This window comes from Sceloporus occidentalis, unplaced genomic scaffold (genome assembly GCF_023333645.1).
Source record: "Sceloporus occidentalis isolate IW3139 unplaced genomic scaffold, rSceOcc1.0.p SCAF_37, whole genome shotgun sequence".
Classification (NCBI taxonomy): domain Eukaryota; kingdom Metazoa; phylum Chordata; class Lepidosauria; order Squamata; family Phrynosomatidae; genus Sceloporus; species Sceloporus occidentalis.
Genome location: NW_028317017.1, coordinates 2,556,857 through 2,568,658, shown reverse-complemented (window position 1 = coordinate 2,568,658; position 11,802 = coordinate 2,556,857). Strand labels below are relative to the sequence as shown.

Genomic DNA, 11,802 nt, shown 5'->3' with positions numbered 1-11,802 from the left:
TCGGCCAACTAATCGATTATGAAAATAATCGTTAGTTGCAGCCCTAGATTCTATACACAAGACTGCATTAGAATAGGCCATTGTCACAGAAGGTTTTTATTTGGTATGTAAAACCGCTGAGTGCAGGATTGGGAAGAGAATATCAGTTTGCCTACACTTTATTTCACTTTACCGTTGCTTTTTTGGAGCACTTTTTGTTACCTATTTAAATATAAAACAGTGATGTAAGATGCTTAAAAATATTTAAAGATAACATAGGGTCTACAACATGAATGTTTTATTACACGCATGACTATTATATAGAAGTAGTTGATATTCCAAGCAGATATTGCGAATGCATGTGCCAGTACTTTATTATACCTCTCCCTACTTATCTTCCACAGTCAATATTCCTATTTTCTCCCTCTTGGTACTTTTTTCCCCAGCGGTCTACTTTACCACATACAGACAACCTCCACAGCTGCCCGGCACTTCCAGCAGGGCTTCTATGGAGGTGCGCTGGCATGACATGACCTTCCGGCGCACAGTCATAGAAGTCGTCTTATAATCGAGCAAATACGTTCCTTGCACAATACAGACATCTCATTAAATTTCTGATGAAAATATTTTTTCAATTAGTCCTGAGCTGTAAAAGATGTCAGATAAACGTTTTCTGCTATACGGATTTGTGTATTTTTAATGTGAAACAATAATAGTTTTACACATGAGACAGTACTGGAAACATCCCGATGCTTTTCAAATTATTAACTCTTTAACAGCACATCTCAAAGATTGTAATGCAGTGATTTCCTAATGGTGGCAACCAAATGGCTCCATTAATGGCCCTTAGGAATAAACATTGCTACTTAGGAGGTCCATATATGTTTCAATCACAATAGAGTATGAAGCAGTGAGATGCACAGTACATTCCTTCACCCGGAATTTTGTGTAAAATATTAGAGACTCCAGATCTCCAGTCTGTGAGCTCCCAGGTATGGAAACATGAATCAGCCAGAATTATAAGGACTGTTTTTCATTAATCTTGAAAGATGCCAAAGCTCCTGCCTTTATGTCACATGCTGGCAGCTATCAATCACCTCCCCGACCAGCTGTGAACAGAAAAAAAGTTGATATCAATATTTGGTACTTAAATCCTACTAGATCAGACTTTGTGTTTGCTTGTGATTCATTAACAAACACGCTTAGTATTACTTTTAATGCAAACTATTAAGACAAATTAATTTTGTTGCCTTATCTCTAAGCTACCATCAAAATGCTCCATTAAAGTGAAGAGGGGAGTGTATACTGTACATGGAATGAATGATCTCACCAATTGTCCTCAGCGTTCTCAGTCTTGCAGAGTTCCGTGTTGGCGTAGTAGTATCATGGACTAGTTGTGTTATAGTTTTAGCAGCCGGCGAGCCTTTAGGCATGCGCAACGAGGATGTGGTTTTAACCGATCGACCTCGTTTACTGGTACACTCTTTCTCTGCCCCATGCCTCGCACTCTTTCCCCTCTGTGGTTTCTCTTTTTTCTTAGAGTCTTCCAGTTTCCTTCTTGTTCTCAGTTCTTTTTTTGTCTCCAGTTTGTTCTCTGCTTGTTCTTCTTCCTCTCTTTTCATCACAGCTTTACGTTTGGCTGTATTTTTTCCCACCTGCATATAAAGATTGCAGACCGTGGTGTTATGGATAGGTTTTCCCTTATAAGCTGTTTAATCGTACATATCAGTGATTTTGGTCAGGTAAAACTGACTATTAGTGGCATTATATAACAAAATTGCAATTACAAGTAATTGTAAGTAATTAGTAAGTAATTGTGTAGATAAGAGCATATGCATTTCTCTGTGGATTGTTCTCACCTATTTGTGTATGATTTCAGTTAATGTAATTCTGTTTTAGAAAAACCACAAGTTTTTGCTTTTTTTAAATCAAAAAATAAAAAAGGTATACTCCAGCCACCCGAGCAACTTGTATAAAAAATTGAACAACAATATTATTTGTTTATATTTCATAAATGCAGTAAAGCACAAACATTTTCTTTATTTTTTTCTTACACAAATACAGCATTGGGATATATCATTACATATATTTCCAAAGTTAGAAAGAAAAAAAAATTATATACATATTACCGTATTTGCTCGATTATAAGACGACCCCCCAAATCCGAATATTAATTTAGAAAAAAAAAAAGGAAAAAGCCTGAATATAAGACGACCCTATAGGAAAAAAGTTTTACCAGTAAATGTTAATTCATCTAAACTATTTTTTTTTAATAAAAGCTATAATTGAGAAACAAGTAAAAAAGGTGTGTAGGCATCTATTTTGACTTTTTTTTTTAATTATTTATTTTTAAATGTTGTTATTAGCCTGCATGAGGAGCTCAGAGATCTGAGGAGGATCTCTTGCAACCTTTCTACTTTGTTTTTGGTGAGCAGAAGGGTGCCACCATCTGACATTCTGACTCTTACTATGGTGCAACAGTCACTAATCAGTGATCAAATAGTAATAATGTATGCTTTTTTTCTTTTATTTTACTGCAGTCCGGGGGGGGGGGGCAGTGTTTCAACCAGTTAAGAATACCCATTAAAGTTTTTACTAAAGGAGATTATACCTTTACATTTGCAATAAACAAAAACGTTTACCTTTGCATGTCCCTGATACTTTTCTGCTTTGGCTCCTAATTATTTATAACAAACAAACAGTATTAGAAAATTAGTTCAAAAACCCTAGGAAGGACAAATATTTTAAATTCCAGGAGACAGCGACTGGAACGTAAATGCACACACTACAAACTGCAGAAGAACAATATTAGAAGTTAAGAGAAGATATCGTCACAATGCAATGAATTCAGACAGCTAAAGCCGAAGATCACCTGCATAAAGCTTTAGGTAGTTGGAGCGGAAAATAAAGAGGTATAGACATTAGCTGTTCTATAAACAAAGTAAATTACCTTTAGGAGCAAGAGGTCCTGGATCACCCTGTAACAAGATATAAGAAATCAGTATAGGTAGTCATTTATAACAATGCAGAATTAGTGTATACTTGAACTCTTAAAGGGACCTTGCTACCCGAATCTATGAATTTATTGAACAATCTATACAATCTCAAGATTATAAGCTTGCGATCAGGTTTTGTATCGGTTTGTTTTAGTCTGTCAATTCTCGTCTTGTCATACCCCTTGAATATATGTATTGTATTGTATTAAGCGCTGCGTAAACTGTTGGCGCTATATAAATAAAAGATAATAATAATACTTGTGTTATAAGAATTGCAGACAAATGCATTGGTTAACATACTTCAAAAGGTTTCACTTTTGTAACATCAACGCATGGCACCATATTCAGATGACCTGGTGCGGTGGAAAATACTTCATTTGCACATGGTGACCCATAGTGATGCTGATAAAATGAGTGTAAAGCCATACTGTTGACCTCTTGCGGTACCTATAATAATTCACCCTTCCTTATGAAGATTTTAAGAGGCATGATGCATATAGATTATAGTATTTCTTGTTACCTGAAACCAAACTTTTCTTCCATTGTGATCTTTCATAGATTTCATTCCAGGAACAAAGTAACATTGTGCCCAATTAAGAAGCATGGAGTAATCTTTGGACTGACCTGGACTATAACCTTTTTCACCTTAGGAAAAAACATAAGAAAATAAAGATTTCTGCCCCTAATTGAAATGAAAAATTCAGTTGATTGTTTTTCTAAATTGTTGTATAAAGGCTGCTCGCCTTTAAAGCCCTTCACATCTTCATACCTAGGCCTACCACCTCCTTAGGAACTATATGACAGAGCTGCAATAGATCTGGAGTTTCTTCCTTAAGCTTCACTTTCCTGAGGGGGGTGTCATTGCGCTGAAAGAAAACAGCAATGGAAATTGATGGCTCAAAAAACATCCACTTAAGAAAAGTCAAGGAGCATTTAATCAAACTCAAACTTCAATTATGAGATCGTGAGAGCATTAAAATGTGCACTGCGCATGATAAAAATTGTAACGTCCAAGAGTAGTGGCCTCTTCTCTATCAGTATGTCTTAAGCAAAAAGAAAGAATGCCGAGGCGCACTGGAAACATCACAATATATTGTTTATAGTGGGCAGAAACACACAACATGTAGTACAGAAAAGAGAAACATTGATACATGGTTAAAAAAAATCTCTGGAATGGGGCATTGTGTACTTGAGAATGAGACATCATTCATGGGAATGAACTGTGTAGTTCATCAATGGAATCTGCAAACATAATAGAGTAATGAGTAACAGCCTCCATGGTCTCATTCACATAGTAGTATTTCATTTAGAAACAAACTTGATTTATAGACAAGGCTAGAAAGTAAATCAATAGTGTGAAAGCGCCACCTGGTGGCCAACAGCAGTACATTACTACACATCTAGAGAAATCAGTGGCATTCAAGCAATATGTAGTTGTTGTATCAAGTAGATGCAACACTTTACACATACACACATTCTTACAACATATACATACAGTTACACATACACACCATACACAGCCACAAACAATATACACTTACACATATACACACACATTAACTCTCCGACAATTATGCCGCTCACACATATCCCCCTCCCTCAGCCTCCCTGATACATTCTTGGCTCTAAATTGTTTTTTTAGGTGAGCTACAAGTTAATTTGCAATGTGTATTGCCTACGGTGAAAGAGACCTCTCTGTTGTGAATAACTTTGTTTACATTCATTTATTTAACCCCTTCGCGACCTTTGCCGGTTCAGGACCGTCATAACAAGAAGGTCACTAAATGACCTTTGACGGTCCTGATCAAGGATCACTTTCTTCGCTTAAACGGCCTTGCTGCAATGCCTCGATGTCAAGGCATTCAGCAAGGCCGAGATCGGCATCGGGGGCCATGTCTGGCCCCTCCCCGGGGCGTCAACAGCCGCCATACATTGTATGGCGGCGGACGCCCGTTTTAAAAGCGTTTAGGAGGCGATCAACGCAAGATGGCGGCGGCCCGGGAAATAAAACAATAAAGACGAAAAAGTTCGCTAGAGGGTCTCCAGACCCTCTAGAGAACTGGCTCCACTTGCTGGTTGAATACAGGTACTGCATTCAACCATGCAAGTCAATGGAGCCCAGCTTTCTAATCACTATGTGATTAGTAAAATATTCAAAACAAATAAAATAAATAAAAAATGGAAAAAATTTTTTAAAAAAAGTGCTAACATTTAAAAATAATTATGCAGTGATGTCACTAGATGAACCATCCAGTACCAGCAAAATGTGTAAAAAAAAATATAAAAAAAGTATTAAAAAAATAAAATTAAATTAAAAAATAAAGTTTATTATTTTGAGCAAGTGCTAAAATTTCTCAAAAATCTCAACAAAGAGTTAAAATAAAAGCACTTCAAATACCCAAGGGGTGTCTAATATATAAAAAAAATGGCTGATGGGGTAAATTGGAGTGGCCTAGCTCAAAGATAGGGCATAGGTACAGACTGACCAAAATGGAGAAAAAAAGCGCACTTCCCAAATGTGGCATTTTAAATCTGAAACAACCCGGCAAACCCATGCATGTCGGGTATCACTGCACTCAGGAGATGTTCCTGAACACACATTGGCGTGTTGTTTGACAGTGGCATATACCAGGACCTGTATATCTATAACTAAAGTACAATTTGTGTGAAAAAAAAATAAAAAAAATTACTATTACAAAGTTTGACAAAGTGTAGTTCTATAATTGGTGCATGGAAAGGGTTAAAATAACAGCATTTGGAATACCCTGGGGTATCTAGTTTTCAAAAATATATGGTTTGAATGGGTTAAATTGAGTTAACCGGCTTCAAAGATATTCCAAAGAGGAGAGGGAGGCACAATGACCAAATGACCACCTGAATTATGCATGCCCCAAAAGTAGCCTTTTACCAGCCAAACAATCTGACAAACCCATGCATGTGGGGTATCGCTGTACTCAGGAGATGTTGCTGAACACATATTGGGGTGTTGTTTGACAGTGACATATACCAGCACCTGTATATCTATAACTAAAGTACAATTTGTGTGGGAAAAAAAATAAAAAAAATTACTATTACAAAGTTTGACAAAGTGTAGTTGTATAATTGGTGCATGGAAAGGGTTAAAATAACAGCATTTGGAATACCCTGGGGTGTCTAGTTTTCAAAAATATATGGTTTGAATGGGTTAAATTGAGTTAACCGGCTTCAAAGATGTTCCAAAGAGGAGATGGAGGCAGACTGACCAGATTTGTTAAAAAAGATTTGGAAATCATAAAACGCTGCTTGTACTTATTGCCCTATAACTTACAAAAAACAGCAAAAAACCATAAAAACATTGGGTATTTCTAAACTCAGGACAAGTAGTAGAATCTATTTAGCTAGTTTTTTTACTTGCTTTTTTAGGTGAGTAAAAGATTTTTCAAATAAAAGTCATAAAATGTGTTTTTTTTTCAATTTTGCACCATGTTTTTTTTATTTTTTTTATAGTAAATAAGATGATACGATCAAAATAATAAAGCCCATCTTGTCCTGAAAAAAACAATATATAACTTATGTGGGTACACTAAATGGGTGAGGAGAAAATTACAGCTGAACACAAGCACCACAAAAGTGTCAAAACAGCCTCGGTCCCACAGGGTACAAAACGAAAAATGAGCCCGGTCCTTAAGGGGTTAAATACATTTGAAAAACAGTTTATTTAATACTAAAGATGTGGGTTTTTTCCGCATTTTACAAACTTTAAAACTGAACTCTCTCGGTTGGTCCCATCCTATTACATGATGTCATGAGGCACAGTCATATCAGGAACTGTGTTTTTGGATGTATCTTAATAAGACTAATTAATGTGTTCAAATATACTCTAAAATGGAGGGTTTGTCCCTATTCTGAACAAAAAATATTGAGGCCAGAGCCCAACAAAAATGGCACAATGAAGAAAGGGGCTGGTATTCAATTATTTCCAGGGCAGGTATTAATTTCCAGTCCGGCCTTGTCGTGATGTGACTTTTCCCCGTTGTATTGTGGTCAGTGCAATGTCACAGGCCTTGCTTGTGTCAAACATCAGGAACTTGAATGTATTTGCCCTCTATGTTTATACCTCAGCATACATTATGCAAAAGGCCGAAACACCTCAGCCTCGCTGCCATCGTATCCCGTAGGACAGACTTTCCTGCAAAAGACATTGACTGGGTGCCAAGGGGTTCAATCTTAAACCCGGCTGCCGAGGGGTAACATCCATGTAAGCACACCACTTTCCTGAAATGCGATGGCATTTCTTGTAAAAATTCTGATTCTGAGAGGACACTGAAGCTAACCTGGCCTATCTCACTACTCTTCAAAATAAAAATGGCAGATTGGCCTTTTACAAAAATACCAAGTGACATTGTCACGTTCGCTAGCACCAAGGGCACTCACCGCAGGAGTTCTTCTGTCTAGAGAACCACCAGGTAACCCAGGACTTAGATGATCCCAACAGTGAGGAGGCCTCCATGCTGGCAGAAAAATGTAGGTACTGAGCTGAAGCAGTGAGGCGCAGCAAGAAGCAGGTAAGTAGAACAGGATAGTCGAGTCCTTACACAATGCCGATAGTCAGACGAGCCAAGGGTCAGGTATACTATGCAGGTAGTCAGACAAGCCAAGGGTCAGGTATACTATGCAGGTAGTCAGACGAGCCAAGAGTCAGGTATACTATGCAGGTAGTCAGACGAGCCAAGAGTCAGGTATACTATGCAGGTAGTCAGACTAGCCAGGTCGGTAAACAAGAGTCACAGGCAGAGGTACAAAATCAGCAGGCAAGGGGTAGTCAGGCAGGCGAAGGGTCAAAAGTAGAACAGCAACAGAAGAGTACTATTGGATTTTTAAATCCGGCGTCACTCAAAAACCACGCCCCCAACTCGCGTCCTTAAACGTCCCTCTGACCCATGGTTCCATCCGTGGGAAATAGCTGCGCCCCGGTAAGTAACTTCCTCTGGGGGTTCCAATGGAGACGAACAGCCTTTTTTCTGTTTGTTGCGGAATCCCCAGACCTGACCTCCCGCTTCACGCACGATCGGTTCACCAGACGCCAGTGGAGGAATATCGAGAAGCAGCCCCGGTAACCGGGGAGTGTGCGCAGATGCCCGCCGGACAGAAATGGAGCCCGAGATCTTAACATCGGGATTCTGTGAACTGCAAGCGGACCTCTGCACACTAGGACATATAGGTCAAAATCCGACTGGATTAACCAAAAATTATCTATTTGGGAGGACTAAAGGATTCATAAAATGAATATACCATTGTGATTCACCTGAGTCTGATGCATCACAGCTTCCAAGACAGCACGAGCTGGCATAAATGGGGGGACCTGTGACCTGTTGAGTAGATAATCTTTCAGTAACTACTCTTTTTATTCACCATCTCCTCTGCTAACCTGCATCACCCATCAAAGGCTCTCCAATCAATTGCACCCTTACCGAAACAGGATCTCGGACCGCAGATAGTTCCCAACACCATTGAAATATTTCTGGTTCAGGAGAGCCTCACAGATGGGCTTCTCAAACGTTTTGTCAGACAAGTTTTCCAAAATGTTCTCCCTGTACGGAACATGAAAGAAAAAAAAAAAAAGACACAAAAAACCTTAGCGGAAATTAAAAGTGACTGGAACCAAAATGATTATGTTTCAAAGTACCTACTGACCAGTTTTACAGCATTGGAGCTTAGAAACATAGACCTGCAGATAACTAAACTTGCCCCATTTATATCTAATCTGGTATAATGAATACTAGCTTCGTGTGACGCAAAAGGTCACTGATGGGTTGATAGTATTTGTTGCGCTAAGAAACAATCCGATAAACGCTTCTGATGTAAAAATTATTAAAGACCAAACGTAACAAGAGAAAACCAAATTACGTTAGCGTTCGTAGTATTACCATGGCCATTTAATAATCCCTTTTCAATTAACCGAATTCCAGTCCGACAAGAATCCACAGAGACCACTGTTTTATAAGTAGGCAATTCTACCTATCAATAAAAAATACGATATACATGACGTGGTCCTCCAAACCTGAATTTCTCATATTCCTGCATCACACACGGGCCACGTTCTGGTTGCCACGAGCCGTTTACTTCCCAGGATCCAAAACGCCTCGGATCCACAAAGCAGAGCACCTCACGAGGAACCTCTTTGGTGTAGAAACGGAGATGGGCATGCTTGGGGATCTCATCGTCCGGGGTCATTGTGAAACTACCAGACATACCGAACCGAAAGACAATATGGGTGGCTTTATACTTAGAAGACACCGGGCTGAGGAACACCTTTAGCTCTTTCCCACGCGACACAGAACTGACTGTGTAATCTGGGCAGCTGAAAGGCACCTCCGCATTCTTGCTGACCGCTGATTTCTTTACCGCTCCTCCAAAGTGCAGTCCGGCACATCTGGTGTTAATAAATATGCTGGCAAGATGGAGTTCTGGGCACTCAGGCATCTCTCTGGGACCTACCATAAAAACATAGGTAAGCTGAATAAACATATGATTGCCAGGAACACCTTCCAGGAAACCCCCTGCACAAGAACCGCTGAATGGATGCAGAAGTAGATCTGTGGAACTCAAAAGCATTAATAAAACATATTGCACGTAGTATGTTTCAAAGACGACTGCCTATTAACATGGTGTCTGTACATGTCTGGACCGCACACCCTGACCTGGCCTGCCGTTATAATACACATTGTGCGCCACGGTTTACTCGAGATCCCGCCGTGTCGCTCTTTATTAGGGTCCGAGTGTCATTAATGCTGTACAAACTGGAGATCCAACTCACACTAATCCCAGCCAAGAAGGATTTCAGTTGCATTTTTACTAGAGAAACATCGGTAGCCGTGCAGTGTAACCTTAATCCATCACGCATTGAAAGCGCTACGGTTTCACCGCCAAGTCTGCTGTACCGCGATCGCTCACCTTTTCGCTATTTAGCAAAACTTTCCGCGCTGTCACCTTTCCCGTGAGTTTTCTCCGCAGTTTTCGCGCAGCGCTCTTTTTCCGCGCACTGATTGGCTATTTACTGTTTGGGGGCGTCGCCTTTTCCTGTGTAACCCAGAGGCCCGTGTGATTTCCTTATCTTTTTAGGACTGCGTAGCTTCATAATACAAACAAGTGGGGACGGGACTGATTAGTGTGTTAAATGCCAGCTGGTGGCGGTTGGGAGAATTAACTTCAGGAAAGTGAGCGCTGCCATGAAGATATCAATGGCCAATAAAATGTGGTGTTGTTAACCTCTTCATGACAGACTGATTTTCTTACAGAATGGGGTGGTGCCATTTTTTACGGTATGTTTGTTAACCCCTTCAGGGCCAGGGGATTTTTTAGTACGTGTACAGTATTTGGACATTATTTTCGTTTTTTCCATATTCGTTTTTGGACAACGAATTTGATTTTTGGACTAAAATTCGGAGCAATATATTTTTAATTGGGAAGGTTCCTGCCACCTTTATGGACCTTACAGCAGCATCTTAGGGGTTAGGAAGAGACCAGGGGCGTAACTAGAAGCCTCAGGGCCCCGGTGCGAGAATCTGTTAAGGGCCACTCCCAACCCAATCTACCCCCTTCTCACATCATCTACCCCCTTCTCACACTATCTACCCTACCCCCCTCCTTCTCACTATCTACCCTCTCCCTAACCCCCTTTGTAGGTCACTTACCGGCCAGTCCTGTGGTGGGGGCGTGAGGCCTCTGTCTCGCTGCTCTGCCGCGGTGCACACAGCTTCACTGCTGAGCGCTGGCATATGACTGAATGAGCAGCAAAGCTCCATAGCAGAGATTCAGGTATCTGTCCAGAGCTGGGCTTTACTGGAGAGTGGCCAGAAATAAACACCGCTTAAAGGGGAAAAAAAAAAGCATGCACATTTGCTGTTCACCAAAGGGCATGTGGGAGACTCCCCAACCATATGAAAGAAGGTACTCTGGTCAGATTAGACGATGAGATGAGGTGGTGCAAGAACACCGGCCCCATAAGAAAGCATGGAGGTGGCAGCATCTTAATGTGGTAATGGTTTTCATAGTCGGGGACTGGGAAACTGGTCAGGATTGAAGGAATGATGGATGAAGTTAAATACAGAGAAATTTAAGACTAGGACAGAGGGTCACCTTCCAGCAGGACAATGACCCTAAGCATACTGTTAAAGCAATGCTCGAGTTGTTTAAGAAGAAAAATTGAAGTGTCTTGGAATGGCCTAGTCAAAGCTTTCCTCAATCCAATTGAGAATCTTTGGTATGACAAAGATTGCTGTACACCAACGGAATCTATCCAACTAGAAGGAGCTAGAGCAGTTTTGCTTTGGAGAATGCGGAAAAAAAAACAGTGCCTAGATGTGTGTGTGTGTGTGTGTGTGTGTGTGTGTGTGTGTGTGTGTGTGTGTGTGTGTGTGTGTGTGTGTGTGTGTGTGTGTGTGTGTGTGTGTGAATAGTGTGCACGCTCACGTTTTCTGTTTTTTTTGTCTTCATTTTTGTTTGTTTCAAAGCGGTAGGCTTGTTGTGTAAATAAAATGTTACAAAAACACAATCTTAAATCCAGGTTGTAATGCAACAAAATAGGAAAAAATGCGTGGGGTCATATCTATAAGGTAACATTTTTATTTACAAAAAATAGTCTCAAAAATGTTTGTTTAATGCATATTTTAGAACATTTACTATTGCCTTCAATGCATTTTACTGAATGCAAATAAGTGCAGGTGCTGATACCAAGCAATATATGGAATAGTTCTTATGTCAACGACACTTCTTGTGATTTCCAGATAGAAGTTCTCAATCTGCCATGTTTGATGAGTCTACTTCCTCAGCCAAATATTCTGATCTT

At 40.0% G+C, this 11,802-nt stretch overlaps 1 protein-coding gene across 1 annotated transcript; it reads right to left on the bottom strand.

The window, feature by feature from the left end:
- Positions 1-1,068: 1,068 nt before the first annotated feature.
- On the bottom strand, positions 1,069-9,437 carry LOC149297719 (endonuclease 8-like 1). The gene is made up of 9 exons (XM_089488181.1): positions 9,016-9,437; positions 8,426-8,545; positions 8,260-8,323; positions 3,745-3,841; positions 3,496-3,620; positions 2,930-2,957; positions 2,622-2,656; positions 1,310-1,634; positions 1,069-1,088 (listed from the first exon to the last, which is right to left on the bottom strand). The coding sequence occupies exons 1-9, from the start codon at positions 9,435-9,437 to the stop codon at positions 1,069-1,071; spliced, it is 1,236 nt and encodes a 411-aa protein (XP_089344307.1).
- Between the last annotated feature and the right edge of the window lie 2,365 nt (positions 9,438-11,802).

Bases quoted from the DNA above. Each gene is read 5' to 3' on its own strand.
- LOC149297719 (XM_089488181.1), bottom strand. From the start codon at position 9,437: ATGCCTGAGTGCCCAGAACTCCATCTTGCCAGCATATTTATTAACACC. The intron at 3,842-8,259 runs GTGAATCACAAT...GTTTTCTTTCAG, and splicing joins CTGTGATGCATCAGACTCAG to CGCAATGACACCCCCCTCAG. The intron at 1,089-1,309 runs GTGAGATCATTC...TTCTGTTCACAG, and splicing joins GAGAACGCTGAGGACAATTG to CTGGTCGGGGAGGTGATTGA.